The sequence below is a fragment of the Xyrauchen texanus genome, chromosome 46, assembly GCF_025860055.1.
Source record: "Xyrauchen texanus isolate HMW12.3.18 chromosome 46, RBS_HiC_50CHRs, whole genome shotgun sequence".
In the NCBI taxonomy this organism is placed as follows: domain Eukaryota; kingdom Metazoa; phylum Chordata; class Actinopteri; order Cypriniformes; family Catostomidae; genus Xyrauchen; species Xyrauchen texanus.
In genome coordinates this window covers 27,595,499-27,612,389 of record NC_068321.1, presented here as the reverse complement: position 1 = coordinate 27,612,389, position 16,891 = coordinate 27,595,499, and the positions used below count along the sequence as shown (strand labels likewise).

Here is a 16,891-nt window from a genome sequence, read left to right as displayed (position 1 = left end):
TTCAGCTGGACTACTGCTTTCCCTCCACTTTGGAAGCCCTCAATGAGCCGTTGCCCTGAGTTACGGTTGCTGAAGAGCCAAGCACGCCAGCGACTAAAGGACTGTTTGTATGACATCCCCAGAGAAAGCAGACGGACGAAGAGTCCTCGTCAAGTTTTGGGAAGTGCAATTTTAAACACTAGAGAGCATGACCTGTGGAAGACTTGCTTAAAGGTCATTTTAACTTTAAAACCACACAATAATGACTCAAACCCTGCTGGAAAAAACAGGTCATACTAGCTGTAGTTGGTCAAGCTGGTCGACTCCTTCAAGCTGTGTTTTGAGACATGGTAATCCACATAAAATAGTTCCCCAACAGCTTGACCAAGGTGATCTACTAGCCCTAACCAGGTTGACCAATGTAGTCTAGCAGGTAAACGTCAGCTTCATTAGCAAGCAGTAACCATTTAAACCAGCTTTAACAAGCTAGAAACTGTGTTAAACTACCTTTATCTGGATTTTCCAAGATGAAACTGAAGACTTTAAAAAGATTAAATTTTTAAATAACAACCTGCAGGACAACTAGGTCACACTAGCTTAAAGTGGTTGAACTGGTCGACCATTTCAAGCTGTTTTTTTGGAACACGGATAACTTGTTTAACCAGTTACCAAACAGCTTAGCCAAGGTGGTCTACCTGCTCTAAAATTGTGTTCCAGGTCAACCTACAAATGGTAGATCAGCTAGTCGGGGCAGCTGTGGCTCAGGTGGTAAAGTGGTCTCAGGGTTGGTGGTTTGAATCCCAACCCACACGACTCCACATGCCGAACTGATCCCCAAGTTGTTCCCAATGCCAGTCTAGCGCCTTACATGCAGCTCTGCCATCATTTGGTGTGTGAATAGGTGAATTAGACACAGTGTAAAGCGATTTGAATACCGCTAAGGTTAAAAAGGCGCTATATAAGTTTCACCAGCAGGAAAACACTTAAAACAAGATGAAACATTTAGCTGATTTTAGAGCGCAGGAGGGCGAGGCCGGGCTGGAACGACGCACGCCCGGTCCCAATCAGCCTGATGGGGTGCTCGATGGATAAAGGTGGCCGGTGACGACAGTTCAAGAGAGAGAGAATTACAGGCAGCTGCCCTGAATGTGTCCATCAGTGGAACAGGGTGCAATGGTGCTTTTGGTGTGTGGCTAGTGGATTCACCAGCTGACATTCACAGCATGCCACACACCACCTGCGGACATCGATGCCAATGCCCGGCCAATAAAAACGGCCTATTAAGTGGTTCAGTGTCTTTCTTTCCACCTAGGTGTCCTGCCATCAGATTACAGTGAGCCGCCTGGAACACCATTTCTTCATCTTTTTTTGAGCTTCCTGCATCACTCTATGCAACCGCTTGTTTATTATCGAAAAATATGGATAAGAAAGTGTGCTGCTCAGTCGGAGTCGTTGACCATCAATCAGTCCTACACCCTCTTAGGTGGACGGCAGCCACTCCTCCCCGGGAAGACCGGAGTCAGACCTCCGACCCCCAGCGGACAGAATGCCCCTCCGCATTTCCGGCGACCCGTGGGGACACTCCTCTGCCCATGGCAGTGGCCATACCACTCCAGGCGTTCGGGGAGTCACTTCCCTCCTCCCCCGTGGACGGCGGTCTTCTCTCGACCCCTTCGTGTTTCTGGGGGAAGGCAGGGCACACCTCCGCCTCTGGCAGCGTCTCCATCATGGCAGGCGGTCAAGGAGTCCCACTCACCCTGGGCGGTCGGGCTACTCCGTCCCCTGGCGGCTGGCAGCGCGCTCCCCAAGGTGGACGGCAGTGTTCAGGACTCCGCGTCGGGCATCCCTCCTCCTTCCAGGGTTTCGGCACCAGTGTAAGTGGGTTACAGGGAAAGGAGGTGGCGAGAACCGGCTTAACAATATAAATAATATTTAAATAAATAAAAAGACACAAATACATTCAGGTTAGCTGCCTGTAATTCTCTCTCTCTTGAACTGTCGTCAACGGCCACCTTTATACCTCGAGCGCCCCATCAGGCTGATTGGCGTTGTTCCGCCCTCCTCCGCTCTTCCCTGATTTTATCTGTATTATCCAGCAAGGAACTTTGTGAACTGAAACACTGTAAATAAAGTCTGAAATGGAAACTTTATAAGAATTTCACAGATGTGTAAAATGGTGATACAAGGAGATGGTCACCTACTCGAGGAACTCTGTGATGTACTTGCGGCTGCATTTGGACCAGGACCAAGGGCTGGTGTTGTAGTTCAGTGTAGGGGCCATCACATGATACTGATGCTTGATTCCAGCCTCTCGACACTTTGGACTGTCGTCATGGGGCATGTTGAACCTTGAACACACATAAATCACAGACTAATCAGATTTTGTAGAGGAGAAACATCAGATGCGTTTCGTCACGCCATGAGAGGATGAGTTATATTGAAACGACTCCTTCTGATGTCCAGAATAGCAATGAATATTTGATGATGTCAGAGTCCAGAGACGGTAAATAAACACAGCTGTGAAATCACACAAACACACTCACAACAAGTACACACTTCAGAAACATCTGTGTTGATGATCAGAAGATCTTGACTCCTCGCTCACATAACTAACACTCAGGACTATGTCTGTGTTGTTTCAGCGTCTTCCACCGAGATGTGACTGTTGTGTTTGGCATCTGTCACTATCACTCGGGAAAGAATCCAGATAATCGAGTGTTAATCCCTTATGATGGACCAGAACACAAAAGAGATCACAGACACCAACATTCAGACTTAACAGCCATCAGTTTTCAGAATTCAGCTCCCAGTTTCTCTAAACCGTTTGGTCTCCTCTGTTGGCCATATTTTAATCAAATTGGAAAGCTCATAGCTGATCCGCGCATTCAAGAGAGTTGAACTTGAATTCTTGAATTGAGCCTGGAATATTCTTTTAATACATGTGGAAATCTGGCCAGACAATGTTCGGCAAGATGGCCGGATTGAAACGATTTTCACCTAAGGAACACATTATTGAAAGATGGAATCAAAGATGACAGTCATCTCAAAAGCCAAACACTTTAAACTTCAGGCCGAGGCCAAACATGAGACATTTATCATCTAAAAAGACACAAAGAATCGCTCTTAATAGTTCAGAATCCCATCTGACCAATGACACACACGTGTGATTTGATTGACAGGTTGTATTGTACTCTAAAGTCATTTTAGGTTTTGGAAAACTGTTGATAGATTTGAAAAGCTGCTTCATTGACAGCGAGTTGGACAGAAAATATCGGCCCACTCCGGCGGACGGAATTCCCTCTGACATTCAGCTGAGAGCGGGCGGATTATCTGTCATTCTTACACACACACACAGATTCACACTGGACTCATTTATAAAACACAAAGACAGACAGAGAGACAGACAGGAAAAGAGACAGACAGATGAGCATGAAACTGAGAGTTTAAGCCTTTGAGCTCGGCCCAGCTTGCGAGAAACAAAAATAATCGTCAAAACATGAACAACTTCAGTCTTGACCAACACAAAATAGGGATCATTTGAAAGTTCAGAAGCTCTTCTTTCCAATGCATGTAGATATTATGACCAAAACTGAACAAGTGCTTTAAAATTTGCAGATAAATGAGAAGTGTTACGTTTTGGTCATTTATTTAACAATTTGCACTGTTCATATTATTGCAATCAGTAAAAACATCAAACTCATCAGATATTCATGTGTCATATGTTGTTGGAAAGCTCTCAGAAGAGTCAAATACAACCAGCCTATTTGTTTTACTCACTGATAAAAATATAGCGAGTAACAGCTAATTATATGTCTTTAACAATTATGTTGGTGTTGCTTATATGCTGCGTTTTCACTTATAAATAGAACATAAAATATCCCATATCATTATTTAGAGTCTGTGATTATCTTTCAATTGAGTCCACACACAAGATAATCAGATGTATAGATCATTAGATAATCCACATGAAGCACAATGTTACATATGACCACCAGGAGATGGTGCCAAATACACGACACAGACTCAATGATGACTCAAATGACACAGAATGAAACTCATTCTGTGAAATCTCATGAGTAAAATCATGTCTGCATGCTATGCAAACCTTTAGTCATTGTTGTGTTTGCATGTGTAATTAGTTCTTATGTACAATTATTATCTTTTATTTGTTTGGAGATGTTTTTGGACACTATGATACATTATATTTGTAATGTTGTAACTTTTGATCGCTTTGACGTATCAACACTAAAATGTCCTCAGATACAGTCGACATGATTAAGATAAAAACAAAAGCAGCTTTTTGGAGCCGCCTTATTTACCCCCAGAGATTTTTAATGACAAATAAGAAAAAAGTTAATTTTGGCTAAATGTTTTGGTGATGTTTCAGCAGTTTCTTAGGCTGAGAGTCTCAGAATGTATCATAATCTATGTAATTAAAAAATCTGAAACAATGATATCAAGCAATTGATTTATTTGTCGAGTTATAAGCCTATAATTTCGGCATGCCACTGCAACAGGAAATCTAAAAACACCTTCAGAGCTTAAAGGGTTAATATGAGTGCTTATTTAGTCACAGACTGCAGATATCAGTATGGCAGTATAATAAGTCGCAACATACGTAAATACTCACTAATGCATTCTTAGTGTATTTTATTGCATTACAGAGCAGTTGCTAGGGTGCTCCAGGTGGTTTCTAGGCAGATTGAGTGGTTGTTTGCGCATTACTATTGTTTTATCATCCTGCACCAGGTGAAAATGTTAAATCTGTTAGTAAAGTAACAGCACATCTCTCCTCAACAAGAAACAACTTGAAGTATCATTCATGTCTGTAGCACAAACGCTGCAGGACGAGTTACACACTGAACATTTAAAACTTAGTATGGGGGGGGCCAGGGTTAGGGTTAGGGTTAGAGGAGAGGAATAGAAATAGTGATGATTGACTAAACACCACAAAACATGAGAGTAATAAATCAGGCATCCATTCATTATTTGCTCTCAGTCAATATGACCTCTGGTCTGTTATTAAAGTGCCGGGGTTTATTATTTGTTGCACCTGTGAGGGGTATGAGTGGGCTTTTGTGTGCTGCGAGAGGGGCTTTCATATAGTAGAGAAACTTACACGTGTCCCAGCTCATGAGCGATGGTGAACGACGAACTCAGTCCGTTCTCCTCGCTAATCGAACAGCTGCGGTACGGGTCGCACATCGTCCCCAACTCTGCCAAACCTTCCAACACAAAACAGAGTTTGATGCAATGGAACGACAGTTTAGCATCACTTTCCGCTGCTTTTCCATCAGAGATACTGTATATGGTTGCCAGAATGTTCTGGTTGGTTACTAGGGGGGTTACTGTAAGGTTAATAACCTTACAGCCAATCAGAATGCGGCTTCATTTGGCTCCTTTAGTCCCTTTATAGACCCCTTTCACAGACTGTGATGATGCGGTTTCACATTATTTAGAAGTGCACATCTAGCATACTTTTCAATATGTTTGTAAACTTATTTAGTATAAACGTACAACATAACACTCAGTTCTATCAGCCTGGCATTAATAAAAAACATACTGGTTAACACAGCTGCTGAGGGAATGAGAACAATTTGGGCATCTTTCTTTTTCAGACTCCCGTCTATTTTTTTCCTCCTCTGGAAAGTCGTGACAACGTACTAGTTTTATTTTTTCTGTTGCTATCGGAGCAAACAGGAATGCAAAAATCACATTTGCTGTGGTTTCCCAATCACCACAATAGAAATGTGCTCTACTTCACTTCCACGTTTCTAACTAGGAAATGTGAAACATGACCATTTGAGCTCTTTAAAAGCGCAGTAACGCAAGATCGCAACCCTAAACACCTGCTGGTGCGGTCAGAGGCCCAGCTCAGTTCAGAGAGCTTGTGTTGACGTAATGTTCACGTTATAAGAGACTCATTCATGAGTCCTGGCTCACAGCTGGTCATACACGGCACACTGATGACAGTCAAATGAACACACAACTGAAAGACTTACTGTGCACATTATCCTTCATAATATCCTCTATATAAAGGCACATGTAACTATCACACAGTTTTGCTGCATCGATTGATGAATTGCAACAGCTCACTGAAACGAAGAGAGTAATAATAATAAATAAATGTGCATAAATATAAATATGGATTGGCTTACAAGTGTGCACAGCACCCATGATTGTCATGAAATAAATTCTGACTGTTGAAAGACACTTTACCTAATGTGTCGCACTTGTCTTTTGCACGGCAGATATCTTCCCTGTGAGAAAAATACACACCTCGTGATACAATCCACACACACACAAAGCAACCAAAAGTACTTACAATATGCATTTTTAGTCGTTTAACTGTAAATATCACAATCAAAGATTTAACTTCAACAGGGAAATGCTATAAGGTCAAAGGTCAAGGTGAGGTCACCTGGTTATAAGCAGCGCGGTGTCGTGATGTGACGGGTGACTGTCGTCCAGAACATTGTGGCTCTGTTGCCACACGCAGAAGTTGTGAAGAATCGATGCGGCATAGAAGTCTATGTTTGGCCCTTCCTGAGAACAACAACACACTTTATGACATTTCACAAAACTTGAGCAACAATAACGCATGGGTGTTTTATGATGTACCTGTTTGTTGTGTATGACGATAAGTTTGACAATCATGATGTTGACTAGGTTTCCAACACTCGGATCTCGGTAGATTGCGGCAACCTGAAACAGAAGCAAACCCACGCTTGGTCAATCACACCCATAAACTAGAGGCGAAGGGTGGGGCCGGGATGTGATTCCGCACACCCGGCCCCTAATCAAGCTAATCAAGCCTCGGAGAGGAATAAAGGCAGAGTGGAGACGGCAGTGCGACAGAGAGAGAGAGAGATTTACAGGCAGCTGTCTGACACCGGTGTGTGTTTGTCTTTTTGTTTCATTTTATATTAAACTATTATTTATATTGTCAAGCCGATTCTCGCCTCCTCCTTTCCATTAATCCCTTTACACTAGTGCCAAAATCCAGTAAGGAGGAGGGATGTGCCGTAGTAGAGTTCTCGCCACTACCATCCACCCCAACGGAGCAGCCGTGGCCATCTGCCGGAGGACGGAGGAGCTTGGCAACCTGGAAGCGGAGCAACAGCCGCCGACCGTGAGGGGAGGAGGGACCGCTGCCAGGAGTGGGGGAGAACCCTACCGTCCACCAAAAATGCGGCGGAGCATTACGTCCGCCAGGGGCTGGAGGTCTGCCTCCGATCCGCCTGGAGAGACACGGCTGTATTCCATTAGAGGGTGGAGGAGTGGCTGAGGACCAAGCTACGGCATATCAGAGAACCGGCGAGTAACTGTTTCTCTCTCTCTCTCTGTCTCTCTCTCTTCCACTGATGCTCCATGTTGGACTTTCCCTCTCTTTTTAAAATGTTTTGTTAATTTGGCATGATCGCCGTTTCGGCATGTAGGTGCCACACTTTTTTTTTTTTTTACTTTACATTGCCTGTTTATTGCATACGGCATACTGCAGAAACAGTTACGAGTAGGGGTGTAATGGTTTATTGTGGCATGTTACATTGTGGTTAAAAAATTTGACGATGTGCAATGTGGAGATGAGACGGTTTTTAACTTTTTTTCTAATACAATTCAATCCAATACACACAACATCCTAAGCCTACGTTGTCACAATCACAGATGAGATGAAGGACCAGGGTGGAGGTTTTAGAGGAGCAGGGTCAGGTGGCCAAGGACCTAGAACAGACCAGGGTGGAGCCGGCGGAACAGACCAGGGTGGATCTAGCGAGACAGACCAAGGAGCAGGGTCCAGCGGCCAGTCAGAAGGCTTAAGGGAAAGGGTGGGGTCCGGTGGCTGGGGAGCGGGATCAGGTGAGGAACAAGGCGGAGCAGGAGGAGAACCCTGAAACTGGCGTGGGCCAAGGAAAACAGGGAGTGGAGCATGGCTCTGTGAAACAGACGTGGTCTGTAATTGGCATGGTGGCAATGATAAGGGAAAAGAGATCTGGGCAACTGGGGACTCTAGGGCCAGAGCTGCTGTGGACTCAGATGGCTTAGAGGTCAGGGCGACTACTGGGAAATGGGTGAGGCCAGTTATGGTCACTAGGCAGATGGTGAGAACAGTAACAGTCGTAATGGGGAACACAGAGGGCTCAAAGTTCAGAGTAGCTGGGAGGGTTTAGAGACCAAGGGCTAATCGCTGGGGAAATAACAGTCTGAATAGTGGCTGCCAGGGAGTGAACAGTGTGAGCGAATGCAGCTGGGGTCTGGACAGGCCGCTCTGGAACAGGGGTGAGCTCGGGGATGACGGCAACCGCTAGTGACTGGACAGACAGAGCAGCGGCCACTGGGCAGAGGGTGAGGTCATTAGTGGCCATAGGGCAGTGATAAGGCAGAGTGGCCACTGGGGACAGGGCAAGATCGTTGGTGTCTGCAGGGAAATTGATGGTTCATCAACGACCTTGGGATACTGGACTGAAGGGGCGGTGGCCACTGGGGACAGGTCAGGGTCAAAAGCGGCTGCTGGGAGTTGGACTGACACACTGACCGCTGGAGGGATGATGAGGTCAGCGGTGGCCACTGGGCAGAGGTTGATGTAAATGGACACCACTGGGCAGCAGGTGAGCTGAGTAATGGCCACTGAGAACCGGGCAGACAGAACAGAGGCCCCAGAGGGCTGGACAGGCAGAGCGGCGGACACTGGACACTGGTCTAAGTGGGCAGTAACCGCAAGTGAGGGGTCCAACAGGGGAATGGCCTCCGAGGCCGGGAGCGCTGCTAGTATCACTGCAACTGACAGACTGAAGAACAAACACACAAAACTGTACACAGAGAGAGCTTAAATAGGCAGTGAGATTAGGAGAGTAATGAGAGAGGGGGCAGGTGTCACAGATGATCAGATGATGGAATAATAAGTGTCATCAAGGTAACAGGCTGGGAACCAAACATGGCACCTGCAAACAAAGAAGAAAGGGAAGAAACAAGGAGGCACAATCACAGCAAGACTGTGACATACGTAACGCTGGCATATATGTGGAAATCGCTTCATTGTACAGAAGGTAAAAAAACGATTGCACACTAGCAGCCACAGGTTCTGTACATCGATGAGTTTGGCTGAAACTGTGAATATTGAAGGTGAAACCAGGAGCGGGTGGGAGACGCCTTTTCAAGGGATCAAATATCCGTTTGAAGCGCGAGCGTAGTCTGCTCTGACTGCACAAGAGAAAATTAAAGTTTACAGACGTTTAATGATAGTGCCATATTAAACTAATATATATAATGCTGAATATTATGTAGAATAATGCTATGGCCGAATATAATCAGTGGTAAAAAGCAGTGGTTAGCACTTTCGCCTCACAGCAAGAAGGTCCTGGGTTTGAGTCCCGGCTCAACTTGTGCCTTTCTGTGTGGAGTTTGCATGTTCTCCCTGTGTTTGCATGGGTTTCCTCCGGATGCTCCGGTTTCCCCCACAAGTCCAAAAAACATGCAGGTTAAGTGAATCGGAGACTCTAATTTGCCCCGAATGTGTGTGAGTGAGATTCCCCCAGGCACTGGGGGTTGCGTCAGGAAGGGCATCCGGCGTAAAACTTGTGCCAATATATATGTGGACTATCATGAACAAACCACAGTCCTGCAACAACATCATTAGGTGTGAATATTAGCCATGTGTTGTGTTGAAAAGTCATTTAACTATAATTTATAAGGGGGGGTGGCTGTGGCTCAGTTAGTAGAGCGGGTCGGCCACTAATCGTAGTGTTGGGGGTTTGATTCCCGGCCCACATGACTCCACATGCCGAAGTGTCCTTGGGCAAGACACTGAACCCCAAGTTGCTCCCAATGGCAGACTAGCACCTTACATGCAGCTCTGCTGTCATCGGTGTGTGTGTGTGTGAATGGGTGAATGAGTCACAGTGTAAAGCGCTTTGAATACGGCTAAGGCTTAAAAAGGCGCTATATAAGTGCAGACTATTTACCATAATTTATATTTGGATGTAAACTCGTTGAGACCCCTGTTGCTTCATATCAAAGAACGTCCTTATTGGTAAAAGATCCTGCAAGTTTATAATGGAGTAAACCAATATCACACACATAATGAAGGCACGGAATCAATAATTGATTAAGCAATGAAAAACTATTCAATTCACTTCAAACACAAGGAGACATTAATGAGATCAACAGATTTTACGAGCTCAAAAACAGATTTGTTTAAAGAGTGGAATCACTATTTCCCCAAGGAGTGTTTTATTGCCCTTTCGTTTAAGTGTCAACTTTGTCCCAAATGTCCTTAAAGTCTCTATGAGGAATTAAAACAGACGCAAATGAGAATAGCTCAGTTCATTGGATGAGAAATGTTCCAGTTCATATTGAGGTCTCTGACTTGATTGCACAGTTTGAGAAATTGTTGATCTCGTCTGAAACTCTAGAGTCTCCGGAGAAACAGGACACTTCAGTAAAAGTCTCCATGTGACCTCCATTTATTCTCAATGCTGTCCTGAAGAATGAACTGAGATATTATTGATTTGAGTTTATTGACAATTGATTCATCTTTAGCAGTTCTAGAAAGTCAATAAATAAAGTGATAGCATACTTACTACTGACATGATTGTTAGTATGTAGTGCTCCAGGTTTCGTCCGTGATGTCGAACCATCTTGGTATCCGCAGTAACCATGAGCTCGACGAAGCGCGGGTAGGACAGGAAGCGCTTTTTGCGTGAATGCGAGTCACTGGGATCGTCTTTAGAGGGAGGCACGTGTTTGTGCATTGTTTCCCGTATCGACGTCACTTCCTCCTCCAGGGTTCTGTTGCCGTGGAGACTGATGTGGTTGTCGCTATGATGTTCTGTTGGAAAAAATAAATGCATGTGTTCAACGTGTAAGTTCAGTTTCATATAAATGAGTAATAAAATGATCTGAATATGTACAGTAGTTACGGCCCTGCTTCTGAACAATCCCAATGTTAGTATTGAGCGCTTAGTCTTGGAAATGGTCATGAAAAACTAAATTCTGCACTATTCTGCAGTGTAGGTAGCGCCAGTACTATGTTAACACTGAAACTGCAAAAAAGAAGTGTACATGCTAAAGCTAGTGAAAAAATATTGCATGCATTTGAAACGTCACTTCCGTTAAATGGTGAATGCTTCCAAGTACCAAAAAACGGTTTAAAGGGATATTTCACCAAAACATGATAATTCAGTCATTGTTTACTCACCGCTGTGTTGTTATAACCTCGTATGACTTTCTGTCTTGTTCTGAACACAAAGGGAGAAATGGTGAATAAATGTTGTGCTCAGTGATGTAAGATTTGATGAGAAACTGAAATCTGATGTATTATTGAGTGTAAATGTTCACTGTTGATCTGCTGTGTGTGTTCATGATAGGACACGAGAGCAACAGTTCACACACCCCTCACGACATTGGGGCGTTCAAGAGAAAACTCGTTGTGTTTATCTAAAAACAGTGATAGAGACGCCACAACACAACTGCACACAAAACACAGAACAGAACTTACTAAACATGTCTGAAGAGTTTGTAGAGGAAGAATTGATGCATTTCTGTGTCCAGCCTTATTTTTTTTAACAGAGTATTCAGAAATCAAACAGAAATATAGAGGAGCTACAGGACGCCGCAGTCACACTGTGTCCTAATCTGACGGCAAACGACACACGATAAAAGGGATATTTTATATGTTAATCAGAGTTTTTGTCCTAACCAGCAGTGACGAGTGACGGGACATTCTAAAGATTGCTTGTTTTCTATTTTCGGCATCACGCGGTTAACTCCGTCCGTGTGAACTGGCCAAAAACTTTCACAAAAATAAGGCTGGACATAGAAATGCATCAATTCTTCCTCTACAAACTCTTCAGACATGTTTAGTAAGTTCTGTTCTCTGTTTTGTGTGCAGTTGTGTTCTGTTGTCACTATCACTGTTTTTAGATAAACACAACGAGTTTTCTCTTGAACGCCCCAATGTCGTGAGGGGTGCGTGAACTGTTGCTCTCGTGTCCTATCATGAACACACACAGCAGATCAACGGTCAGTGAACATTTACACTCAATAACACATCAGATTTCAGTTTCTCATCAAATCTTATCGTATACTTTCATATCAATCATGAGTCTCATGAATAATTAATTAGACGTCAGAATGATACTTTTGTGTTCTTTTGAAGCTTGAAGAGGTGGTCACCATAAACTGCCATTGTATGACATCATCACTGAGCACAACATTTATTCACCATTTCTCCCTTTGTGTTCAGAACAAGACAGAAAGTCATACGAGGTTATAACAACACAGGGCGAGTAAACAATGACTGAATTTACATTTTTGGGTGTACTGTCCTTTTAAATGTTGCATATGGGATGACACTACACTACATGGCTGAGTGCTCAGTGTAGGCTATATTGTAGTGCATAGTGTATAATGTAATTTGTGAAACAGCTACAAAGTCTGATGTAAACGCAGAAATGTGCAAATGAAGTGCAGCACATTTGCCGTCTGCATGCCCGTCTGTGCTGATATACGACCGCATGTGCGATTATGTCAGAGCGGCGCATGCCTCATGCTGGAATAAAGCCACGGCTGACATAAGAGCGTTTCAAACACAACTCCAGCGCAGAGCAGAAATCCCCCTTTGTGAGAAGTTTAACCAGCTGATGGATCATTTGAGGTAAAAAGAGTAGCATGAATATTCTGCTAAACGTCTCGATATGTGTCAAACATTTTTGGAATGACATGAGGATTGTTTTAATTAGGGTTGTCAATCAATACAAATTTGTAATTGAATTAATTAAATGGCATGCCAATTAATCAAATTAATCGGCATATATAAATATTTGACAGCAATCCATTTTAATCCAATGAGTGTCAGACAGACGCTTTTGAAGCTAAAATCTGAGTTGCGCTCACTTTCCACTGCACGCCCGTGTCGCAAGCTGTCTTCATGCTGTCCTTGCACAGGTGTCCTGTCGCCTGTTGCGTGCATCACGTAGCGTTTACCCCGTGATGTACACTCAGGCTTGGTTTATGTGGGAATGCGTGGTGTTGCCTCGTTTGGAGTGGCTGTGCATTCTCTCGTCTTGTTTGTCGGTTGGCATGAGCGTTGTGGAGCGGAGGGAGGCGGGGCCGGTTCGGAATATCACGCGCTCGGTCCCCAATCGGTCTGATGAGGCGCGCGAGGGATAAAGGCGGCCGAATGAATCTGATGCTTTGAGAAGTACCAGTGTAACCATGGTTACAAGTGATCATCTTATCAGAGCGAATGTCACTAACGACAACGGAACTTGCCCCCTTCCCTAAAAACATAAATAAATAAGGAAATGAATAAAAAGACGGATATATGAGCAGGTAAGTAGCATATATTCCGCTGTTGTTTTGACTTATTGAAAACAGTTGTTTTAAAACAAATAGTGTTACAAAAGTTACATTTATGCATTTGGCAGACACTTTTATCCAAAGCGACTTACAGTGCACTTATTACAGGGACAATCCCCCCGGAGCAACCTGGAGTTAAGTGTCTTACTCAAGGACACAACAGTGGCATCTTGGTGGTGCTGGGGCTTGAACCCCCGACCTTCTGGTCAGTAAACCTGAGCCTCAACCACTGAGCCACCACTGCCCCAATAATATGGTTGAAACTATAATAATTAGCTAGCAGGCAAACAGAACAATTAGTGACTGGTTAAGAGATTGTTACCAGCAAAAAAGTTTGCACACTTTATATTAACTTTGCAGCAAACTTGCGGCAAATTGTCCATTGTTGCCAAAGGTTTGCCGGAGGTTCACCACTACTGGCGAAGAGCTGCAAACTTCTGGCAAACATCTGTGGCGAATCAAAATCTCAGTTTCATGTGAAAATAATGAGCTGCCATTTTGTAGCAAGTTTGTGGCTAGTTTAGATTTTTTTGTAAGGGTTTCCATTGCTTTTGAAGGAATGCAATGTGACGGTTGTACAAAGAACATTTATCTTTAACAACGCTATCAAAGTAAATATCAGCCACAAAAAATCTCCCCAATTTGTAACGCCCAATTCCCAATGCGCTCTGAGTCCTCCTGGTGGTGTAGTGACTCGCCTCAATCCGGGTGGCGGAGGACGAATCTCAATTGCCTCCGCATCTGAGACCGTCAATCCGTGCATCTCATCACGTGACTTGTTGAGTGCGTTACCATGGAGACGTAGCGCGTTTGGAGGCTTCACACTATTCTCCACGATCCACACACAACTCAGCACACGCCCCACCGAGAGCGAGAACCACATTATAGCGACCACGAGGAGGTTACACCATGTGACTCTACCCTCCCTAGTAACCGGGCCAATTTGGTTGCTAAGGAGACCTGACTGGAGTCACCCAGCAACTCACGACTCCAGATGTGGTTGTCAGCGTCTTTCCTCGCTGAGATACCCAGGCCCCCATGGGCCTGCCATCTTGATTATTTTGGGTTGAATGAATCGCATAAATGCATCACCTGACAACTAACCTGTCATCTTTTTCAAATATCTTGTTTTTTGTCCACACTACAACGTGAAGACGACATTTTAAATGTATCCACTCAGGACAGCATTTTGCTGGACAAGAATGCCAAAACGGAGTGAAATCAATGCATATCCATACGAAACGTATTAGTGTGGATGTGGCCTAAACTTCTGTCCCGCTGATTTTCTAAATACCGCAGAACGTCTGTGGCAGAGGTCGTCAGATATATCGGTTTTAACGATGCTTATTTCTGTGGTCAATGTAGGTAGACTTTCTAAAAATAAATGCTAGTATTTATGAATACAATAGTAGCCTAAACACATTAAAAACATTATTTATTACAACACAGTTTCAATACACTAAAGTAAAGTTGATTTCACCTAAAAGGTTAGCAATATGATAATGACATTTTTCGTCTAAAATACCTCAGTTAATGTGACTACTGTATAATGTCAGTACATTTTAGTAAGGTAGGGTGATTGTTCGTAAAGCATGATAACTGCACCTTCTAAGGGACTGTTGTTGATTTCCCATCATCATAATGTGACATTTTTTAAAGAATACTATCGATTTTTGGCCTGCAAATATCGATACAATATCACAACGAAAGATATCATGATATATCGATATTTCGATATTTTTCCCACCTCTAGCGCATGGAGGGAAACATACACAGAAGTATCACGTGAATTAGGAAAAAGGATCTAGAACTCTCAGTTGGAGTTTGAATTAACGAGCATTCCGTTGGCCTGTTTGAACATTCCGTCAATGTAAAAATGGATTTTTCCGATATTTGATTGTCTGCCGTGTGAAAACCGTAAGTCCAATCAGTTAGAAAAGACAAAGCATACTGTTCCAGAACAGTCTGAAGGTCTGTACCAAATTTGGTGGATGTAGCCTGAAAGCTCTAGGAGGAATTAGTGTTAGAAATGTTGGTTTCTGCATGGATTTAAAAAAGAAAATTTGAGGAATAAAGGAGCATATTTTCCATTAAATTCGACCAAAATCATTTTCAATGCACATGTATTATTTACTCTAGCCTTGTTCATTCGTGACGAAGGGAAAAACCGTGGTAACTTTTATGTGTACTGTCTGTCACCTGAACTGCATTGACGTGCCCAGTGTTAGATACTTGTGCCATGTCCTAGCCGTGATGTGAGGCGGCGTGGCATGGCATGGCACATCTCGTCCGGTGTGCATCGGCCTTAACAGTATGTTGGCTTTGTCAATCCAACATAATTAAGATATTGTTGCTGAGTCTGCAGTATTTATGGAGATTTTTACAAAACATATTTGTCGGTCACAATCAAGAAATCTGGATGTAAATGGTAAATGGTCTGCACTTATATAGCGCTTTTTTATTAACTTTAGAGGTTACCAAAGCGCTTTACACTGTGTCCCAATCACCCATCCACACCCATCCACATTCACACACCGATGTCTTCAAGAACACGTCACGGTTCCTCTGCCAAGAGTGAAGCATGAGCCAACAAAGCATAAAACGTATCCCCACATATCTCGTGACTACAATCATTTCAGAGATAAACCAACTGTTTGAGCCTCCCTGATCATTTCAGTCAAGCAGAACAGAAACAAAGAAATGAACAAAGAAAAGATGCTCTCCTTGTAGGGATGAAAATGACAAAATGTACTCGTTAATATCTCAATTTCTTTCGCAACTGCAAAGCTGACTCGATTGGAGTTATCAAAGGAAACATCTTCCATGCTCCAAATAGGGCAACTTGCCATTTTGTACCAAGTTCAGACAAACTGGGACAGTTTGAACATGTCCTCTTGTCCCTTTCTTGCTCTCTCTCTCTCTCTCTCTCTCTCTCTCTCTCTCGTTCTCTCTCTCGTATTCTCTGTCCAATCAAAAGCTCAGCCAGGAACTGTGATTTAAATCAAGACTCCCCTTTCAAGCCAGACATAAAGAAGGGAAGGCATGGAGAGTGACATCACTGACCCTCACAAAGATGCCCTTTATGTCGCTGTACAACCTGCTGTGGGCAGAGGAAGGAATCTGCCAAACATAGCCCCTCAAAACCGCTCCAAAACATTCCCGACCGTTCCATGAGGGACATTAGAAAGACCCTCAGTATGAACCACTAAGCGAGAATTAGTGAAAGATGCAGCTTTGCATTTAAAAGGACATTTTTAAAGGCTTTTTTATTCATTTGATAAATGTTCAGAGTCTTATGGCCAAAGTATAATTTGGTGTTCCGCATACCGGGAGGCTGTGACCCACACAGCGAGTGTGTCCGTGTACTGCCTTGTTTGGCGTGTCTTTGTGCGTTGTTGACTGTGCTAAAAGAGAATCACAAAGCAGTCGTAGGGCGCATGCATGTGGTCAAAAGAGTATACTTTGAAAGGCTGAGTGTTCGACCGTGCATGAGACGTTTTGGCGCTTGGAAAAATGAAGTATACCTTTAGAAAACAAGTTCTGTGCAACAAGTCTT

General features: G+C 43.6%; 1 protein-coding gene across 1 annotated transcript in view; it reads right to left on the bottom strand.

The window, feature by feature from the left end:
- LOC127638196 (A disintegrin and metalloproteinase with thrombospondin motifs 20-like) overlaps nt 1-16,891 on the bottom strand; it is a 130,762-nt gene that overhangs the window by 101,367 nt on the left and 12,504 nt on the right. Inside the window, exons 4-9 of the mRNA XM_052119621.1 lie at nt 10,557-10,804; nt 6,601-6,684; nt 6,401-6,525; nt 6,199-6,239; nt 5,099-5,204; nt 2,181-2,327 (exon numbers count right to left, since the gene is read on the bottom strand). Coding sequence (XP_051975581.1) covers nt 2,181-2,327; nt 5,099-5,204; nt 6,199-6,239; nt 6,401-6,525; nt 6,601-6,684; nt 10,557-10,804 — 751 coding nt within the window. The remainder of the gene's footprint in view (nt 1-2,180; nt 2,328-5,098; nt 5,205-6,198; nt 6,240-6,400; nt 6,526-6,600; nt 6,685-10,556; nt 10,805-16,891) is intronic.